Source organism: Sturnus vulgaris, chromosome 14 (genome assembly GCF_052056855.1).
Source record: "Sturnus vulgaris isolate bStuVul1 chromosome 14, bStuVul1.hap1, whole genome shotgun sequence".
NCBI lineage: Eukaryota > Metazoa > Chordata > Aves > Passeriformes > Sturnidae > Sturnus > Sturnus vulgaris.
This window is the reverse complement of record NC_142256.1, coordinates 682,429-698,858: the sequence shown is the minus strand read 5'-3', so window position 1 is coordinate 698,858 and position 16,430 is coordinate 682,429. Positions and strand designations below refer to the sequence as shown.

General features: G+C 52.8%; 1 protein-coding gene across 3 annotated transcripts in view; it reads right to left on the bottom strand.

The window, feature by feature from the left end:
• NLGN3 (neuroligin 3) overlaps positions 1–16,430 on the bottom strand; it is a 39,158-nt gene that overhangs the window by 19,756 nt on the left and 2,972 nt on the right. Inside the window, exon 2 of one of the 3 annotated variants that reach the window (XM_014877202.2) lies at positions 857–1,602. In XM_014877202.2, coding sequence (XP_014732688.1) covers positions 857–1,334 — 478 coding nt within the window. In that variant the 5' untranslated portion in view covers positions 1,335–1,602. Of the gene's footprint in view, positions 1–856; positions 2,144–16,430 lie in introns of those variants that run through there. The other 2 variants (XM_014877205.2, XM_014877203.2) reach the window with 2 other exon arrangements.

Below are 16,430 nucleotides of genomic sequence, written 5' to 3'. Positions count from 1 at the left end.
GGAGAAGCCACTGACCCGCCAGGCTGCTCTGCTGTGTGCAGCAGACCCGCTGCGGGTCCCTTCTGGCCCGCTGAAAATCCCTGGGGGCTCCCGTTGTGGTGAGGCTGGGGCGGGCGTGCGGGCAGGCGCTGCCTCCTCTGCCCTCTACTTACAGTTCAGGTGGAATCCCCTACAAAGGAAAAGGTTAGACAAGGAGGCACCCAGCGCCGCTCAGCCTCACCCTAACAGGACCATGCCCCAGCACTCCAGGCTCATCGCTCTGCCGCTGGCCCGCCAGCGGACGGAGGAGCAGCCAAGCGATGTGTCTGCCAGTGCACCCCAACCTCCCATCCGTACCAGGGCCCAGAAAAGGGCTCTGTGGTCCCTTTCTTGCCGGAGCATCTTCCCAGGGAGAGGCAGAGAGTGTTCCTCCCAGCCGCAGCCCACGCCCACAACTAGCGCATGGACCTGGGGAGGGTGGGAAGCAGGGAGGAAGGACGAACTCGAACCAACTCAAGACAGAACCTGGCACTCGGCGCCTGTGGGGAGCACAAATCAGCTTGTCACTCTGTGGATCTGCGGTCAGAGAGTTGGATTCAGATTTAGCAATACAAGAGAGGAACCCGTGACGATGCCATGGAGGTGGAGGGGTGGGACCAGGAGGCGTGGAGGAGCAGGAGCACGCGAGACAGAGATGGCAGCTGAGGGCAAGAGGGCAAGCTGCGTGGCCAGAGAAAGCTTTCCACAAACAGACAGCATGCTGCAGGGTCCACAACCACATGCTTCAAACACAACACCCAGGTGAGACCAACCACTGCTGAGGAGGGGTGGAGTGACCCCCCCTCACTCTCCTGCAGTCACCCCAGTGGGGACTCACCATCCTCCGTGGGGATGTAGATGTTGAGGTACAGACAGTCCTCGTTGGGGTCCTGGATGTATGTGGCCACGATATCCAAATTGGAGGTAAACCAGATGGGCAGCATGATCTCAGGAACGGCGTTGTGGATGTTCTGGGGGCAGACTGGTGAGAAGTGGGTAGCGTTCCTGATGCCTGACCAGGATGGTGGTGGCTCAGGGGGCATGAATCTCTTCTCCCCAATGGGGGGAGCGGCATAAGGAACCCCCAGGTACTGGTCCACAGGCCCCAGGATCTCACTGGGCAATGGCACGCGCACCCCTCGTAACTTCCCATAGTGCGTGTTGACAGTGGGCGAGTAGACCTGGCCCTCCATCTGCACAACCATCGAGGCAAAGCTCAGGACCCAGAGGGTGAGACGCAGGTCCCAGCTGGCCACCAGCTCAGGCACTTGGAGAACAGGGGGGAAGAGAGGGTTTCTCCAGAGTATCAGCCACATTGTCTGGGAGAAACAGCACCAACATCCAGGCCTGAAGCTCCTGGGGCGAGGTCTCAGAGCAACCCCATCACACCAAGCCTCTGATTTGCCCACCAGGAAGAGACGGAGCAGAAGAGACAGGAGTCAGGAGTGCGAAGCCCAGCCACACCTTCTGCTGGGTGAGTCGGGAGCACGTACACAGGGAGATGTGGCACCAGCTCCTCACAGCCTCCCAGCTGCCTGCTGCTGCCTGCCTGCCAGCGGCCCAGCCCGGAGGTGACTGCTGATACTGTGGAGAGATGGAGGGAATTAACAGCAGACTTGCTCTGGAAGAGTTGAAGACCTGCAGTGCAGAAGGAGCACTGAGCCTCCCACCCATGGATGCTCATTGGCCCTGCCACTACCGGGGCAGGTGGCTCTGGGACAGGCAAAAATGGGCAGAACAAGCAGAGCATGTGCAGACACACACACTGTCTGCCCATGCCTGCAGAGCCTGTCCCCAGTGCTCAGAGGCTGCCCAGAGTATGGGTGCCAAGATAAGCAGACAGTGCTGTGTCCCTCCCCATAAGGAGCCTGTTGAACACCACTGGTGCCAAGCACAACCCCTGCACAAGACCCCACTGGCACCCCTCCTCTCCTGGCTCAGCCTGTGTTACCACACCACAAGCAGCCCGTGCTCCTTGCCTGGGCTTCACCATAGCACTGCTCCCCTGTTTCCCCTCCTACACCAGCAAACTCGACCCACATGTCCAAGCCAACAACACACTCCCCATCAGCTCTCCCCCTCCATGGCCAAAGCCCTGAGACCCCGGCAGGACCCAGGTGCTGGGCGGGCACAGAGAGGAGAGGAACATCCAGAGAGTCTGGGGGCATCTGCCCTCCCTGCCAGCCGCTCCTGCCCCGGCCAGCCCGGAGAGGCAGAGCTCCGCTCCCACGTCTCCGCCCGGGCTGGCGGCATCAGGAGCAGCAGCTGAGGCAGCCCCCGTGGGGAAGGGAGAGCACTGCAGATGGGGACCCGCGGATGTGTCAGCGAGCACAGCTCCGGTGCCAGGGAGCCCTGGCTGGAGGCTCTGTGGATTCTCAATGCTCTGCCCTTCACCTTCCCGCACCGCCTGTCGCATTTAGGGCTTATGTAAGTGCCCCCCGCCTCGGCACCCCCCGCCAGCACCGCTGCTCCCGGGGGAGCCGGGCACGGGAACCGCGGGGGCTGCACCCGCCTGGGGCTCCCCTCACCGCGGCCGGGCCAGCGCAGCATCAGCTCCGGATCTTCAGCCGGGTCCCCGCCAAAAGGCGGTGGTGGCTCAAGGGATGCTCACTCGTCATGTGTCAGCTACATGTCCTCACGCTGGGAGAGATGGCAGCGGTGGTGAAGCACCTCCGTTTTGCCCCAGGGCATCCTTACATGCCCACCCGGTAGATCTCTCCCAGGCTCAGAGGGGAGCAGAGTTGCCTTGAAATTATTGGAGCACAAATAAGGGCTGTATGCATATGGGAGTTTGCAGCTCTGGTAGAGGTTCAGTTGGGCAGGGATTCCACAAATAGAGAACACCTCATCCAATGAGGAAAATCCGCAGGAAAAAAAACCACCATCACCAAAAAAATCCCCAAACCTCCCAGACAGACAAACAGAAACCCACCAAAAAACCCTACCCAAACAAAACACAACCAAAACCCCCCAGAGAAAGTGTCTCAAATCTGTACTGCGTATGTGCAGGCAACTCACTGCTGGTCATTAAGGAAACGGGCCCATGCTATGCCTGCCCTCCTGATACACCCAAAGAACTTGGCAGCCTTAGAAATCAGGGTAAAACAGTAAATAGAAACACTGATCTCAGAAAATCATGTTACTGCATTCAGCCCACCCAAGCAGCAAGGCCTTGCAGGGCTGGGCACGCAGGCACCTCTCCAGGGCCTGCCAAGGGAATGCAGGTAATGCCAAGCAAGGAGGGCAGTACATCTCTGCACATCGCTCCCCTTCACCTCCTTCTGCCCCACCAGGCAGTGACAGAACCACACCAGCAGGAGCACAACACTGCTGCGTTATCCCCCAAACAGATGCCAAAGTCTAAAATAAAAGCTGAGTCAAGGGCCAGAAAAACAGCTGAGGCACCCAAGCTCAGCTCTGCCCACCACTGCTGGAGCTGCCTCTGCAGCACGGTGCCTTGGCTGCCCTGTTCTGCCTGCAGCTCATCTTCATCTGCAGCAGATGGAAGAAAACCATCATTCATCTCATATTCCTTGCCGCAATGCTCCTCCTTCAGCAGAGAACTGACCTTTGCCTAACTCTGACATCCCAGGGGTGCAGTGCTGGCCTGGGACCCCCCAGAGCTGTATTCCCAAGCAAAATCTCAAAGGTGCTTCAGACCCACCACTCTGGCTGTCATTGCTGGAAGGCAAACTGCCCAGTGTAAATCTTCGGCTCAGGTTCCTTCAGGTAACACAGGTTAGGATAAAGCTAATTATTAATGACTGTCTTATCTAATTTGTATGACTGGAAGCTACAGGCAGCTTCTAGTCCTTATGATAGTGCATACAGTGCTCCCTGCAGAGCCATTTCAACTGATCCATCATCATTTTCTTTCTGCAGGAACACCACAGCCCTGCCAGTGGTGATTCACCAGCTGATTTCCCAGCTCCAGAGCTTTCTCATGGCTGCAGCCACATGCTGCCATGGGCACTGCTGCTCCACCAACTCCTCCAGGCAAAGCAATTTCATGGCACCAGGCAGTGCCACTACACAGCTGCCCAGCTGGGCTGCATACACCAGTCACAGGGCTGAATTCACAACCCACTTTGCATCTGAGGAGCTTCCGCACGCCCACTGTAACCATCCTGTCCTGACACAATGAGGAATCTCTTCTTACAAAGCACAGCCAAAAAACAGCTTCTTGCTACAGCTCATCAGAATTATGCTATGATGATATTCCTCTGAGTTCTTGTTTAATCCTCATCCAGCTCTGAAAAAACATGGGAATCTGAACACAAAAAAACATAAGCTAAGATAGAATTAAGTACACATTCTTAACTTAAACAAAACGATGCTACAGGACTTAAAACTGTCTCCAATTACGAGCTTTATAAAGCATGAGGCACAGAGGTGAGCTGCAGTAGTGATAGCCAAATATGTCCAGCTATGGAGATGCACAGTCAAGGCCCAGCAGCCCTAATGTTACCCTGGAGAGCCACAATGCCTTAACATTCAAACACAGCTCACAGTATTTTAACATTTGTAATTCCACATTTGGTTCCAACATTTTTTAAAGACTCTTTGCCTCCATCTGCCCATGTCCCCGCAGCACAGAATAAAGGCACCCAAACAATCTCAGTGACATGCTTCTAAGCCTTCTGATGTTTGGATTTTTTCAATTACAAACCCGAAAAACGATGCAAACCCTATATCTGAAATTCCTTGGGTTTCAAATGCCTGATTTGGGATAATTACAATACCCCTGCAACACATCTGATACCCTCATATTGCTGTTCTGTGCTCTGCGCTTTCTGATGTAACTTCATGTTAACATAACATTTAGGATGGGAATTTAGCCTTAATTTAATGCTGACAGACTGCCATAAAAACCCAAGCTTAATCCCTTTCACCGTGGGTTGTTGCATGTGCCTTGCATTGCTGCCTGCTGCCTCAACAGCTCTTAAGCTTCTTGGTCTTTCAAAACGTGAGAAAAAAACTGAGAGACCCAAGAAAGGACATTTCGTTCAGGGAAGCAATTCCCTTCACATCCCATGGGAGGTGGGAGCAAAACTTTCCCAGTTTTGCCACCTACAGTGCTCTCACTCTTCCCTCTAGCAGGAAGCCAAACGTGTCCCCCAGCGAAGATGGGCTGCTGCCTGCCTGAGCCCCGTGCCAGGAGCCGTGCCTGCCAGCTAGAAGTGAAACCAGGCTGGGCTGGGCAGACAGCGCCAAACTGGGAATGCTCAGACAAGCACGCAGTGAGAAACTGGGAGCATAAAGACACCGCAGGCATCCCAGGTCGCTCTGCCAGGCCGCTGGTGGGTGAGCAGAGGAAGTGAGGCTGCTAGCTGTTGGGGATGTTATTCATGTGCTTTGGAAAACAAATGCTGTATAGGTATTTCCATGGTCACACTGTCTGCCAGACGGCTTCCTCCTCAACAAAGAGACGCTCTCCATGGAAACCTGGGCGGGTGGGATCCTCTGGAAGCCTCTCTGGCAGATGCATACTCAGGCATCTCAACACCAGCCAGACGAGCCGGATCCACATCTCCTCTGGCAGACGGCCGAGGAGATGCGAGCAGACAGCCTGCTCTCGTATTGGACCCTTCACTGGGGCCAAAACTCCTGCCCTGGGGCACCAACCCCAAGTTTATCACACTCATGTCCCATGAGGTTCAGAGCCAGGACAGACGGAGACCTCAAAGCACCCAGCTGGCACGGATGATCTCCTTCCAACAGCAAGCAGACAGGATGTCCCATTCCACTCTGCAGCCACTGTGCCTCGTGCAGCTCTGCTCACCATTTGACCCCGTTGTACTGTGCTGGGGGCCAGCCTGTGCACCCCAGAACAAACATGCACCCAGCAAGCAGCATGAGAAATTTCTGCCTTCTCTTCTCCAGGTGAGCTCCAAACCTTTCCACCAGCCTGTACTCCAGCTCAGGCTGGTGCTCAGCTCTCAGGCAGCAGCACGTGCCAGACCCACTCCCCATCTGGCATCTTCTCTCCTCTGCTGAGCAGTAATCCCAGCTCTCATCCTGCCCCATCCCCCATGGCCTGGAACACTGCAGAAACCCCACAGGCTCTCCTGGGGAGCAGAGAAGCTGCAGCACAACTGCACCAATGTGCTTGTGTTCCTGTGTCCCAGCAGCCCCTCAAGAGCGTCCCTATACCTGCAGGTCTCATCCCAGGTTACCCATCCATGCCACAGGCAGATGTTTCCTGGTCCCACAACACTGTGGGGGCACTTCCCAGGTCCATCACAGAGCTGGTGAACAGTGATAGATGGCTCAGAGTTACAGTGAAAAGGACATGTAGGGTTTCAGAAAGGTCTGCCCTGCTGCTGCTATTGCTCTGCTTTTCCATGAACGACCTAAATGACAAAACAGAGTACGTTTTAAAATCTGCACGTGACACCCCAGCACTTTAGGGGTCACGATGGGAATCTGACATGCTTCTGACAGACTGGGAAAAGGGCTGAGAGATGATGGGCAGGACTGTAAGGCATTGGGAGGTAAAAAATCACACAAACAGGCCACGGAAGAAAAGACAGCAGCAGTTCTGCCACAAGGGTCATGAGGGCTACAGGTGAGCACAAACTGAACGTGAGCCAGCATATCATAGCCACAAAAAAAGGCAACTAGAGGAGGATGTGTGAAAGGCCAGCTTACACACAAAGTAATTACTCTCCTTTCAGCTCATAAAGCCACATCAAGTAATTTTACTGTTGTCCAGAGAACCAGTTCATTCCCCAAAAGATTTGGACTAACTGAGAGAGACCATGGAAGACCAGCAAGATCATCAAAAAGCTCTGGAGAAACGTCTGGAAGATTGGAATTAGTCTAGACAAGAAAAGTCACAGGGCAAAATTTTATAACATGCAAAGGCCACTGCAAAAAAGTTCAGAACACTCTGCCCTTTTGTGCTAGGTAGGAGACACATCCATATTAAGAAAGAAAAGTTAAGTGTACACCAGGAAAAGTTAAAGTACTCCATGGCTATCTGCAAAGGATGCTTCATGGCAGATGGATGGACCAAGTGATGCCCAGCAGCCCCTCCAGCCCAGTCTCCTACACTTCTTATTACCCTGGCTGGCAGCTCTGCCCCTGCCCTCATTCATTCAGCATTTGTCACTGTCTGGGTATACACAGCCACCTTGGCCATGAGCCCTTCAGCATTTAACGTGCACAGCAGAGCACTTAGGAGGCTTCCCAGCACCATGGAGCCCAAAACATCCATTCTTCACTCTGCAGAGGCCTCTCCTAGAGTCCAGTGTTCCCCACCTCACTCTCCTCCTGAGGCACATCTGCAGCCCCCCAGTATCGAGGCACCAGAGTCACTCTAACGGGACAGAAGGAAAACAGTTACAAACCTCACCCTCATTTGCATCAAGACACATCCCTATACCTTCCCTTTCCTAGCTCCTACCCACAGAACCACCAATATTTAAAGCAAGCTGAACGTCAGAAGCCTATGAGACACTCCAGTGCACATCCTTTGCCCTGGGGAGAGGATGAGGGACCACGTGAGAAGTGTCAGTTAAGTTCCTCAGTGCTGCAAGAACATATGTGGGACAGAAGCTCTTTGACAACTCCCAAACACATGCCAAGATCCTCGAGAGCTTCCATTCATAACAGAAGAATGTTACTCAAAATCCCTAGAAACAGACAATTTCAAGAGCCACTTCTGCTGTGGTGCCAAAGGCCTCCTGCTGCAATATGGCCTGTCACTATTTGCTCCATGGCCTTTAACGAGTTCTTCATGAAGGAGCCAAGCCTGCCTTGGGAAGGACACCAGAGGCAAAGCAGACCTTTCCTTCCCATGCCCACATTTCAGCCTTTCCAGACATTTTTGGTGTTGAATGTCAGCACACTGTTTGATGCCTGGCTCTAGGAAACATGCTACCCAGCAGGTGAGATAACCTGGATCGTTTCCAACTCTTGTTTAACATCAAGAGCTCCAAAAATACAGGAGGTTTCTCAGTGTCACTGAGCTGTGACTGGTGATGCTGCTGAAGGACAGCCCATGAGCACTGCAGCAGGGACAGTGTTGGGGTCAGCACCCAATACTGCAAGAAGATGCAAGAAGAAGGTGACCACTATAGAGGATCCAAGGACAATTGTGCTTGAAAGCCTGGAGTCTTTTGGAATGGGCTACATGCTCACCTTGAGTTAGTCTAGATTTTGACTGACCTTCCCAGTCACTGCTTCCCAGGAGCCTGGTGGAAAGCTGAGACAGGGCCACATGGCACAGCCCGCAGCTGCTGTGTGAGCAGGAGGCTCTGCCAGGACAGGAAGAGGGCAGTGGCAGCAGCCTCTCAGTGGACTGGCGGATTCCCACATGGCTCAGGGATAGCTGCTGGAAGCAGGCTACTTATTATCACGTTCTGGATAGAAATAATCTGGATTTTCTCACGTTATGGCTTTCTTGACCCCAGCATGAAGACACAGTGGTAGTTTCTCTCTCCCTCACCTTGCTGTTTGCAGTTTCAACGTACAAACACTCGCCTGTGGGGGCAGAAGTTAAGGACAAGCCCTGTCCGAGAACAGCTCAAGCCACAGTCGCTCCCCAGCTCGGAGGATCTCAGAGCCCCGGGACTCCCCGGGCCGGTACCATCGGGATGTGGCATGACTCTGTCTCGGTCCGGCGTGGCGGTGGGGGTGGTTCCCGGAGCCCCGGGTGGGGCCGAGCCTCGCCCACAGCCTCGGCAGCTGTCCCGTCAGCACCGCCCGGGACCGGGACCGGCCCCGCCGAGCGCCTCGCGAACCGCAGCTCCGGGACCAGTGCAGGAGCGACCTCGAGCCTCCCGACAGCTTCTGAGCAGAGGAGCGGAGACGGAGGTGCTGAGCTCTTCTCCGTGGTATCCAGCGATAGCGCATTAGGGAACGGTTCAAAGCTGTGCCGGGGAAGGCTTACACTGGACGTTAGGAAGCATTTGTTTAGCCAAAGGGTGGTCAAACACTGGAACAAGCTTCCTAAAGAGGTGCCTGTCAGTGTTTAAGAGGCATTTGGACAACGCCCTTAACCACATTTAATTTTAGGTCATCCCTGAATGGGCCAGACAGTTGGACTAGATGATCATCGTAGGTCCCTTCCAACTGAAATTATTCTATTCTATTCTATTCTATTCTATTCTATTCTATTCTATTCTATTCTATTCTATTCTATTCTATTCTATTCTATTCTATTCTATTCTATTCTATTCTATTCTATTCTATTCCATTCTATTCTATTCTATTCTATTCTATTCTATTCTATTCTATTCTATTCTATTCTATTCTATTCTATTCTATTCCATTCCATTCTATTCTATTCTATTCCATTCCATTCTATTCTATTCTATTCTATTCCATTCCATTCCATTCCAATCCCTATCCCTAGCAGTACTTCACAAATAAATGTTAGAATTACTCACCTGCTTTGTGCAGGCAGGTGACTGACAATGCAAAAGTGCATCCACAGAATGCTGGAATTTCCAGATGAGTACTCAGGAGTGAGCTGACAGACAATCTGCTTTCAGCAAGCCCTTGGCACCAGCACAGAGTTCATGCCAAGACAACTTGCTCACTCTCCCACACATCACAAACAAGCACCAGGCACCTACTCTAAGGCAATATAATCTCCCTCAAATCTGTGATCAACACTCCACAGCTACCAGCCCAAGTGCCAATCTCACCCAGCGAAGAGAGATCTGGCTCCAACAGCAGCATTCCCCTCATTTCCTTCTCCAGCTTCAGGAAACTGCACATTGACATTATCCCACCTGCTCAGCACCATCCCCCTCACATCTGCCAGAGTGATGCCTCCTCTCCTAAATAATTGCCCTGGAAACTACCATGGCTAACATGGACCAGTTTTAAAGCTAACATGGATCATTATGACTGATTATGTCAGGGAACTCTTACACAAGCACAGGGCTCTTATCAATAAGCTTCTGAAAGTCCAAGTCCAAAAACATTAATATTTCTTAACTTCAAAACCTTCAAAAGCAGGTTTGAAATCTAATAAAGAAAGGAGACTTTGGCGACCCAAAGAGGCTGGCTCAATGACACCTTTATTTCTGAAATGCCTGAAACTAAGAGGCAAATATGAAATCAAGTTGCTGATGCAAATCTTCCCCAAAACTCTCATATCCCAGCCTCTCAAACGCCTTTCTGAGCACTCAGCCGTGCAAAGGACATGAAGCTCCCACAACCAATGGGCCATGGGCAATTTGCACAAAGGTCTGTCCTACCCATCCCACCACCTGTGCTAGAACAGCTCAAGACATCTCACACGAGCTCCATGGAAAGCTCAGAAAGCATCAGTGGCTGCAGGCAGGGCGAGTGTGTGCACAGCCAATGCTTTCCATGGACTAGTGTGGACTGGGGGAGGTTCTATAAATGCAAGGAGGTGGGCTGGGCAGAGAGGAACCGACTGCAGCTTAAAATACTTGGACTTCCTGCAAATGTGATTTAGGGAAGGTGGGCAACAAAATCCAAGAGTGTTCTGAATGGGAACAGCTACATCCAAAATAAGTTGTCAATGTTTCATTTTTACTGACTCAAAGCAGGAAGCCAAATCCACTTAATCAAGGGTTGAAATTCAGACAGTGGCTTTGGAGACTCTGGTTGCAGCAGCACAGCCAGTAAAGCACTGTTTCTTTTACCCACATCTGCCTCAACCACCCATTTCTGCCTACCATCACTCCACTCTTTATCAGCTCAGAAAGGTTTTGCAAGGCAGAATTGCAAAACAGGTCATGGAAGTAATCTGGGCTAAAGGTAATAAAACTCAGACAAAGAACAAAGATGAAGGAAATAGCTGGAGACAAGCAGGAACTAACTTTTGCACAGAAGCTGAAACACAACACAATAAGTTTTCTTGTGAGAGATAAGATTACAAATTGTCTGGCACCATCTTTGTGCACCACGTGTTACCACCACCTTGTCTTGTACCACCAGACACCAAGCCTGTGGAGCAAGATAGCTCTGTGGGGAGAGCACATCCCTGTGCAAGGGTAGTGTGGGCCATCCCAACAGAGCCACCCCTGGGGGTCACAGTGCAGGCAGCGAAGCCATGTGTGCTCCCTCAGGATGCAAGAAACCCTAATCATTGCAGTCCAGCACCAAATTGTTTCATCACTGCAGGGTCTTTGCTCAGGAAAGCCATCCCAGGAGATGTATGACTGTCCACACCACCTCCACCTTGTTACAATAGTCCCTGCTGCCAGGTGAAACACCAGACAGGCTCTGCACAGGCACAGGTGCCCAGGGCTGGGATGCAGGGCTGTGCCACCCCATGCCCTCAAGTTTCCCACAGCTGGGAGAGCTGCAGGTCCTGTCCCGTGCCAGATAGATGCCCCAGCTGAACTGCAGCCCATCGCCCTACTGTGTGCCCCAGCACATTCTACGGGACTCAAGATGCTGAGTTTTACATTAGCGTGAGTGGCCCTGACCAAAGACCAGACATGATTTTCTGACCTTATTGCAAACGTCCCTTTGAGCCTACTGGAATCAGCAGTGACCCACTGCTCCATGACACTGCAGCTTGCCTGGGGGCACAGTTAGTCCCAGCTCTGCCGTGGCTGGCCTGGGAGACCACACTCCCCTCCTCACAGCACTGGACTCCTCATCTACAACAGAGGGCTGCTCTCTGGGAAGCAGGGAGTGGGATACCCAGACCTGGACTGGGGCAGGAGATGGGGAGCAATGACCACTGGTAGCAAAGCACAGGTGGGACAGAGGCTGGGTCAATGCAAGCTGCATTTGCTAACGCTGTAATGCACATTCCCTCTGCTCCCACCAGCAAGCGGGTTTCACTGGAAACAACGGAAAGATCCAAATGTGGGGGCGGGAAAATGCCACTGCTGCTGGAAGAACCACGGACTCCTCCATGCACACCACCACCCTGCTCGCTGCCGGTGGCACGGGGCACCAGGTCCCCTTCCCTCCCAGCCCCCGCAGGGCAGGGGACGCCATCCCAGGGCAGCACCTCTTGGCAGAGGTCCTGCGGGAGCCGGGGCAGCTCACCCAGAGCCAAGATGACACAGCGGCAAGCAGCCACATCCTGCAGCAGCCACCGCTGCTCCAGGCTGACGTCAGCCTCCGCAAGAGCTGGCAGGCAGGACATGCTGTGCATGCCGGCCGCGCTGCTCCCAGACACCGCCTGGCTCCGGCACACACTGTGGCCTGTGTTCCTCACCAGCTACGACTTATCTACAAATTGAATTTCACACTCGCACGCTCCAGAATAAGGCACAGGTGCTGGAGAAGCCGCCCTCCCCCTCTCCGCATCTGCCTTCCCGCTCGCCCCACCCCGCTGCTGAGAGCCGGGATCATGGCTGGAGCTCTGGAGGAGCTCCTGGGCAGAGCCCCGACGGGCACAGGCGACATCGGCTCACGGCGGAGCTGCCACGCTCGGGGCAACATCAGGGCGAAGGGATGGGGCCCCGGCACAAGGGCCACCCCCGTGTGCTGCTGGCACGGCACAGCGTCCAAAACCGCCCATCTGCAGCCGAATGAGATAAAAGCCCATCCCAGAGTTATTGGTTTCCCCAGAAATTCTGGAAACGCACAGATTTGGTATGTGCTCCAGTAAGCAACCTAAAGAGTTTATACAGTTGTCACAGCCAGAGACCACCACTAGCACAGGTTGTGTGCACAGCTGGCAGCCCGGACAGATGTGGTGTCTGTCACTTCGGAAGGACCTCAGGCAGCCCAAGTGAACGGTGCAGCCCAAGCCCTCGACAGCCTCTGCCCAACTAAGAGGAGCAGCTTCCTTAAGCAGGGGAGCATGCCCCCAACAAGGCCATCAGCTGCTCACGTTTCCAAACCAAAGCTGGTGTGACTAAGCAGAAGACCATGGAAGCACCCTGGACTGGACTGGACTGGCCTGGCCTGCAGCCACAGCAGCTCTACAAAGTCTTGCTTATGCAGCCAGGGCTCACTAGAGACTGTAGGTCAGGAAAGCCAGCAGCTAGAAAGGAAACCCATTCAAATTTAATCCAAAATGTATTTCCTATTTTCCCTTGTAAATTTATCCTCCTATATTTTCTATCTTCAAGCACAAAAAAGCAGAAAGCCTAAAACCTCTGGTAAAAAATCCTTTAATGTGTTTTACTGCAAATACCACCTCGTGATAAGAAATAAGCTGGACCGGAGCAAATCAGGCAGCCTGGGGATGTCCTGTCTCTCCAGAGGGAGCAGACCAGAATGAAGCAGGACAGACAGGCATGCTTCAAGGACCAACAATGCCAAGGAAAGTCAAGTTCAAGTGCCAAGACGGCTCTCATGCTCCCTGCTGCTCCTCATAGGTCCCTGAGCACAGCTCTGTCTTAGCAGATGCCCACTTGGAAGCATTACTCCTGGTGGACACAGGAGGAGTTTTTTGTTACAAAGAGTCTGCAAGCATCGAAGTACAGCAGCTCCCTGCCCAAATCTCAATCTCAGATTCTCATCCAGACACCCCAGTGGCAACAGACACCAAAAAGACAGGACAGGAACAGAGATTGTTTCCTTCTTGAGGCACGGGACAGCTGCTATCCAAGGGAAATTTAGGATTGTGGTTGGAAGGACACCCTTGTGCTGCTGGCTGGACACTTCCCTCAGTATTCCTGGAATTCACAAGGATGAGAAACAGCATCCTCTTCATAAGCAACAACCTCATTTGACCTCATACTGCTGCCTGCCAGCCAAAACCCACGGGGGACTGCTGGATCCCACCTCATCCCTGCATCCTCCTCTCCAAATCCACTTCTCCCATAAGAAGTCAACCACTTCCAAGCCAAGGCTCACATCTCTCTGTTGTTCTTGCATGTCTCTGGACTGCTCAGGAGCTGGGGAACAGCCTTTTGGCATCCCACATTTGCAAGGCAAGGCTGAACTGGACCCTCACGGGTAGCAGGACATGAGTCTTTTCTCACTGGAGGATAAAACCAGGAACAAAACTGACACTGATGTTTCCTGATGTGTATGAGAACAGGCGGAGACAGGGGATTGGAGGAGGGGGAGATGAAGATCAGATCCTAGGTGATATCACAGTGCCTATCATGTGCAGAAAGTGTCAGGGAATTGGGACAGCTCTAAAATGAGAGTCTAGCTCTGCTGCCAGCGTGTCCCTGTGCCCAGGGAACTAGAGGAAGCAGAGCTGTCAGGGAACACAGCAAGAAGGGGTATTGCCATTCATTTTCAAACCAACTGATTTAGTACCTGATCAGGAGACAAAAGCCTGTCAGGGGTCTCCAGCAAAGGGTCCTGTGAAGCCAAGGCTTGGTGTTTAGCACAGGTCCTGCATCTCCCAGCAGGTGCACTTCCATCATGTGGGGAAAGCATCCCAGGCTCTCAGCGAGGAAGCAGGACTGAGCACGCATCTGTCACACTGTGCCAAGCTAAGTAACAGAACTGGATGGGGATAAACCCATCCTTCTTTACCAAAGCCCAGTGCTCCCTCCTGGCTCCACACTCTCTGGTGGGCAGAATGTTATGAAAAGAACAGAGCAGACCAAAGTCCACCTTGCTCTGTGTACTTGCAAGCAGTCAGAAGCACAGGTAATTCACAGCTCAGCAGCTGCCCAAGCCAGAGGTGGATCTCAGTGTATTTATTGGTTCTGGGGGAACCTCTTGTCCTTCTTGAAATTATCCCATTTCTCCTGAAACGAATGCAAGGTTTTACTGTTCATGACACCTTGTCCTGAGGACTTCTGTGATTTGATAGCACATCTGCAAGAAGCAATGCCCTTCCTCCTGTTTGGCACCTCCTGAGAGCTTAATTTGATGCGACCTTGTACTTGTATGAAAATAAACAATGAACAGTTAGACTCTATCGCTTCTCTCGTGGCCTCCTGTAGACACATCCATCTTCCGTTGTTTCTTTTCCAGTCTCAAGAATCCTGCCTTATTTAGCCATTTTTTTTGCAGAGAGGCCACCAGACCTCTGACCAACTCTGCTGCAACTTCCAGGCATTTGACTCTACAATGATGTCAAGACTCACACATCTCTCCTGAGCTCCCTGTGGGCAGCTCTGGAGACAGAGACACAGAGCAACCCGTCCCCTTCTCCTCCATCACTGTCCCATGAGCCCTCAAGTTGCTCAGCGGTGCCTGGAGTTACGTGAGGGCAGAAGGAAGACACAAAGACAGCTGGACTCACACATTCACCTTCGCAACTCCTTTAGCACTGGATGCCAGCACCAGGACATGGACAGGAGTACTTCCATGGGGAGTGCCACAAGACATTTTTGGCCATGTTACAGACTTTGGCATCCTCTCCACTCCTTTAGAGCAGCACCAACTGCTTGATGTCCCTGCAACCAAGTCCCTGCAGCCCCTGATCATCACAAAAGGGCATTCTCTGCAGTCCCCTCCCCAAGCCCATCTCAGAAGCCTCCTGACCAAACTCTCCCCAGCCATCCTTGCCCTCAGTAGCCCAGGCCCAGACCCAAAAAAGGCTCGTGCACCATACATGTCCTGTAACACACTCTCTCTGCAACCTTTCCCAAACTTTACCACCTGCTCTGCTGGCACGGCCAGAGCATCTGGCCACCAGGCAAAGTTTCAGCTCTGCTTGCCAGGTACCTTACAGGATATGCTCGCACTGAGATACAGTTTGAAAATAACAGATGTTACTCCACTGTTCTGCATTTTTCAGTGTCAGCAACAAGGCTTCTTTACCAACAATCCTCTGAGCTCCTTGCCAAGGCGGTCTCATCCGAAACAGTGCTCCCGAGCACAAAATCTTGCTCACAGACAGCCCTTGCCACGTGCTGGCCCTGCAGCCAGACAGACAACATGGCAAAAGGAATATATTGCAAGAGCAGAGCTTCCACACACAACTTCAAGACTTAGCAGGAACACAGGTTTCATCATGGACTGCAATACCAGATGACTACTGAGCCCAGACAAGGCTCCAAACTGCACATAACCTCCCATCAAGAAAAACCTCCAGGAGCTACACAAACCAGACAGGACCCGGCAGCTGCAGCCAGAAGCGCCCATGTCTTTCCACTGCTCCCTCTTCATTCCCATTTCCTCTCAGTCAGACTCGCTGCAGGGTCTGAATGATGTGGGTTCAAACTGGCAGCTCTGGCAATTGCAGGACCATTTATTCATTCCCCTCACACCCACAGCAGAATCCTGCTGAGGCCAGCAGCACACAGTGCTGGTCACAGTCTGCTCCCTGCCCCCAGCTCTGGGGAGTATCACAGTAGGAGACCACCAGAGCATTCAGTCCCCATCCAGCACCACTCAGCTCAGCTCAGCTCAGTCCTTAGACCCAGCTCTCCTCAAGTGCCCTGGTACCAGGATCCAACCTGCCTCCTCCTGCTGACGTGCCCTGTGCTGCCTGCGACCACCTCCCCTGTGTGCCACAACGGCCTTGGCTGCCTTTCAAAGCACTGCCAATGGCAGCCAATAGCCACAGACCACCAGCAGAGGAATCTCTGTCTGGGATCCCA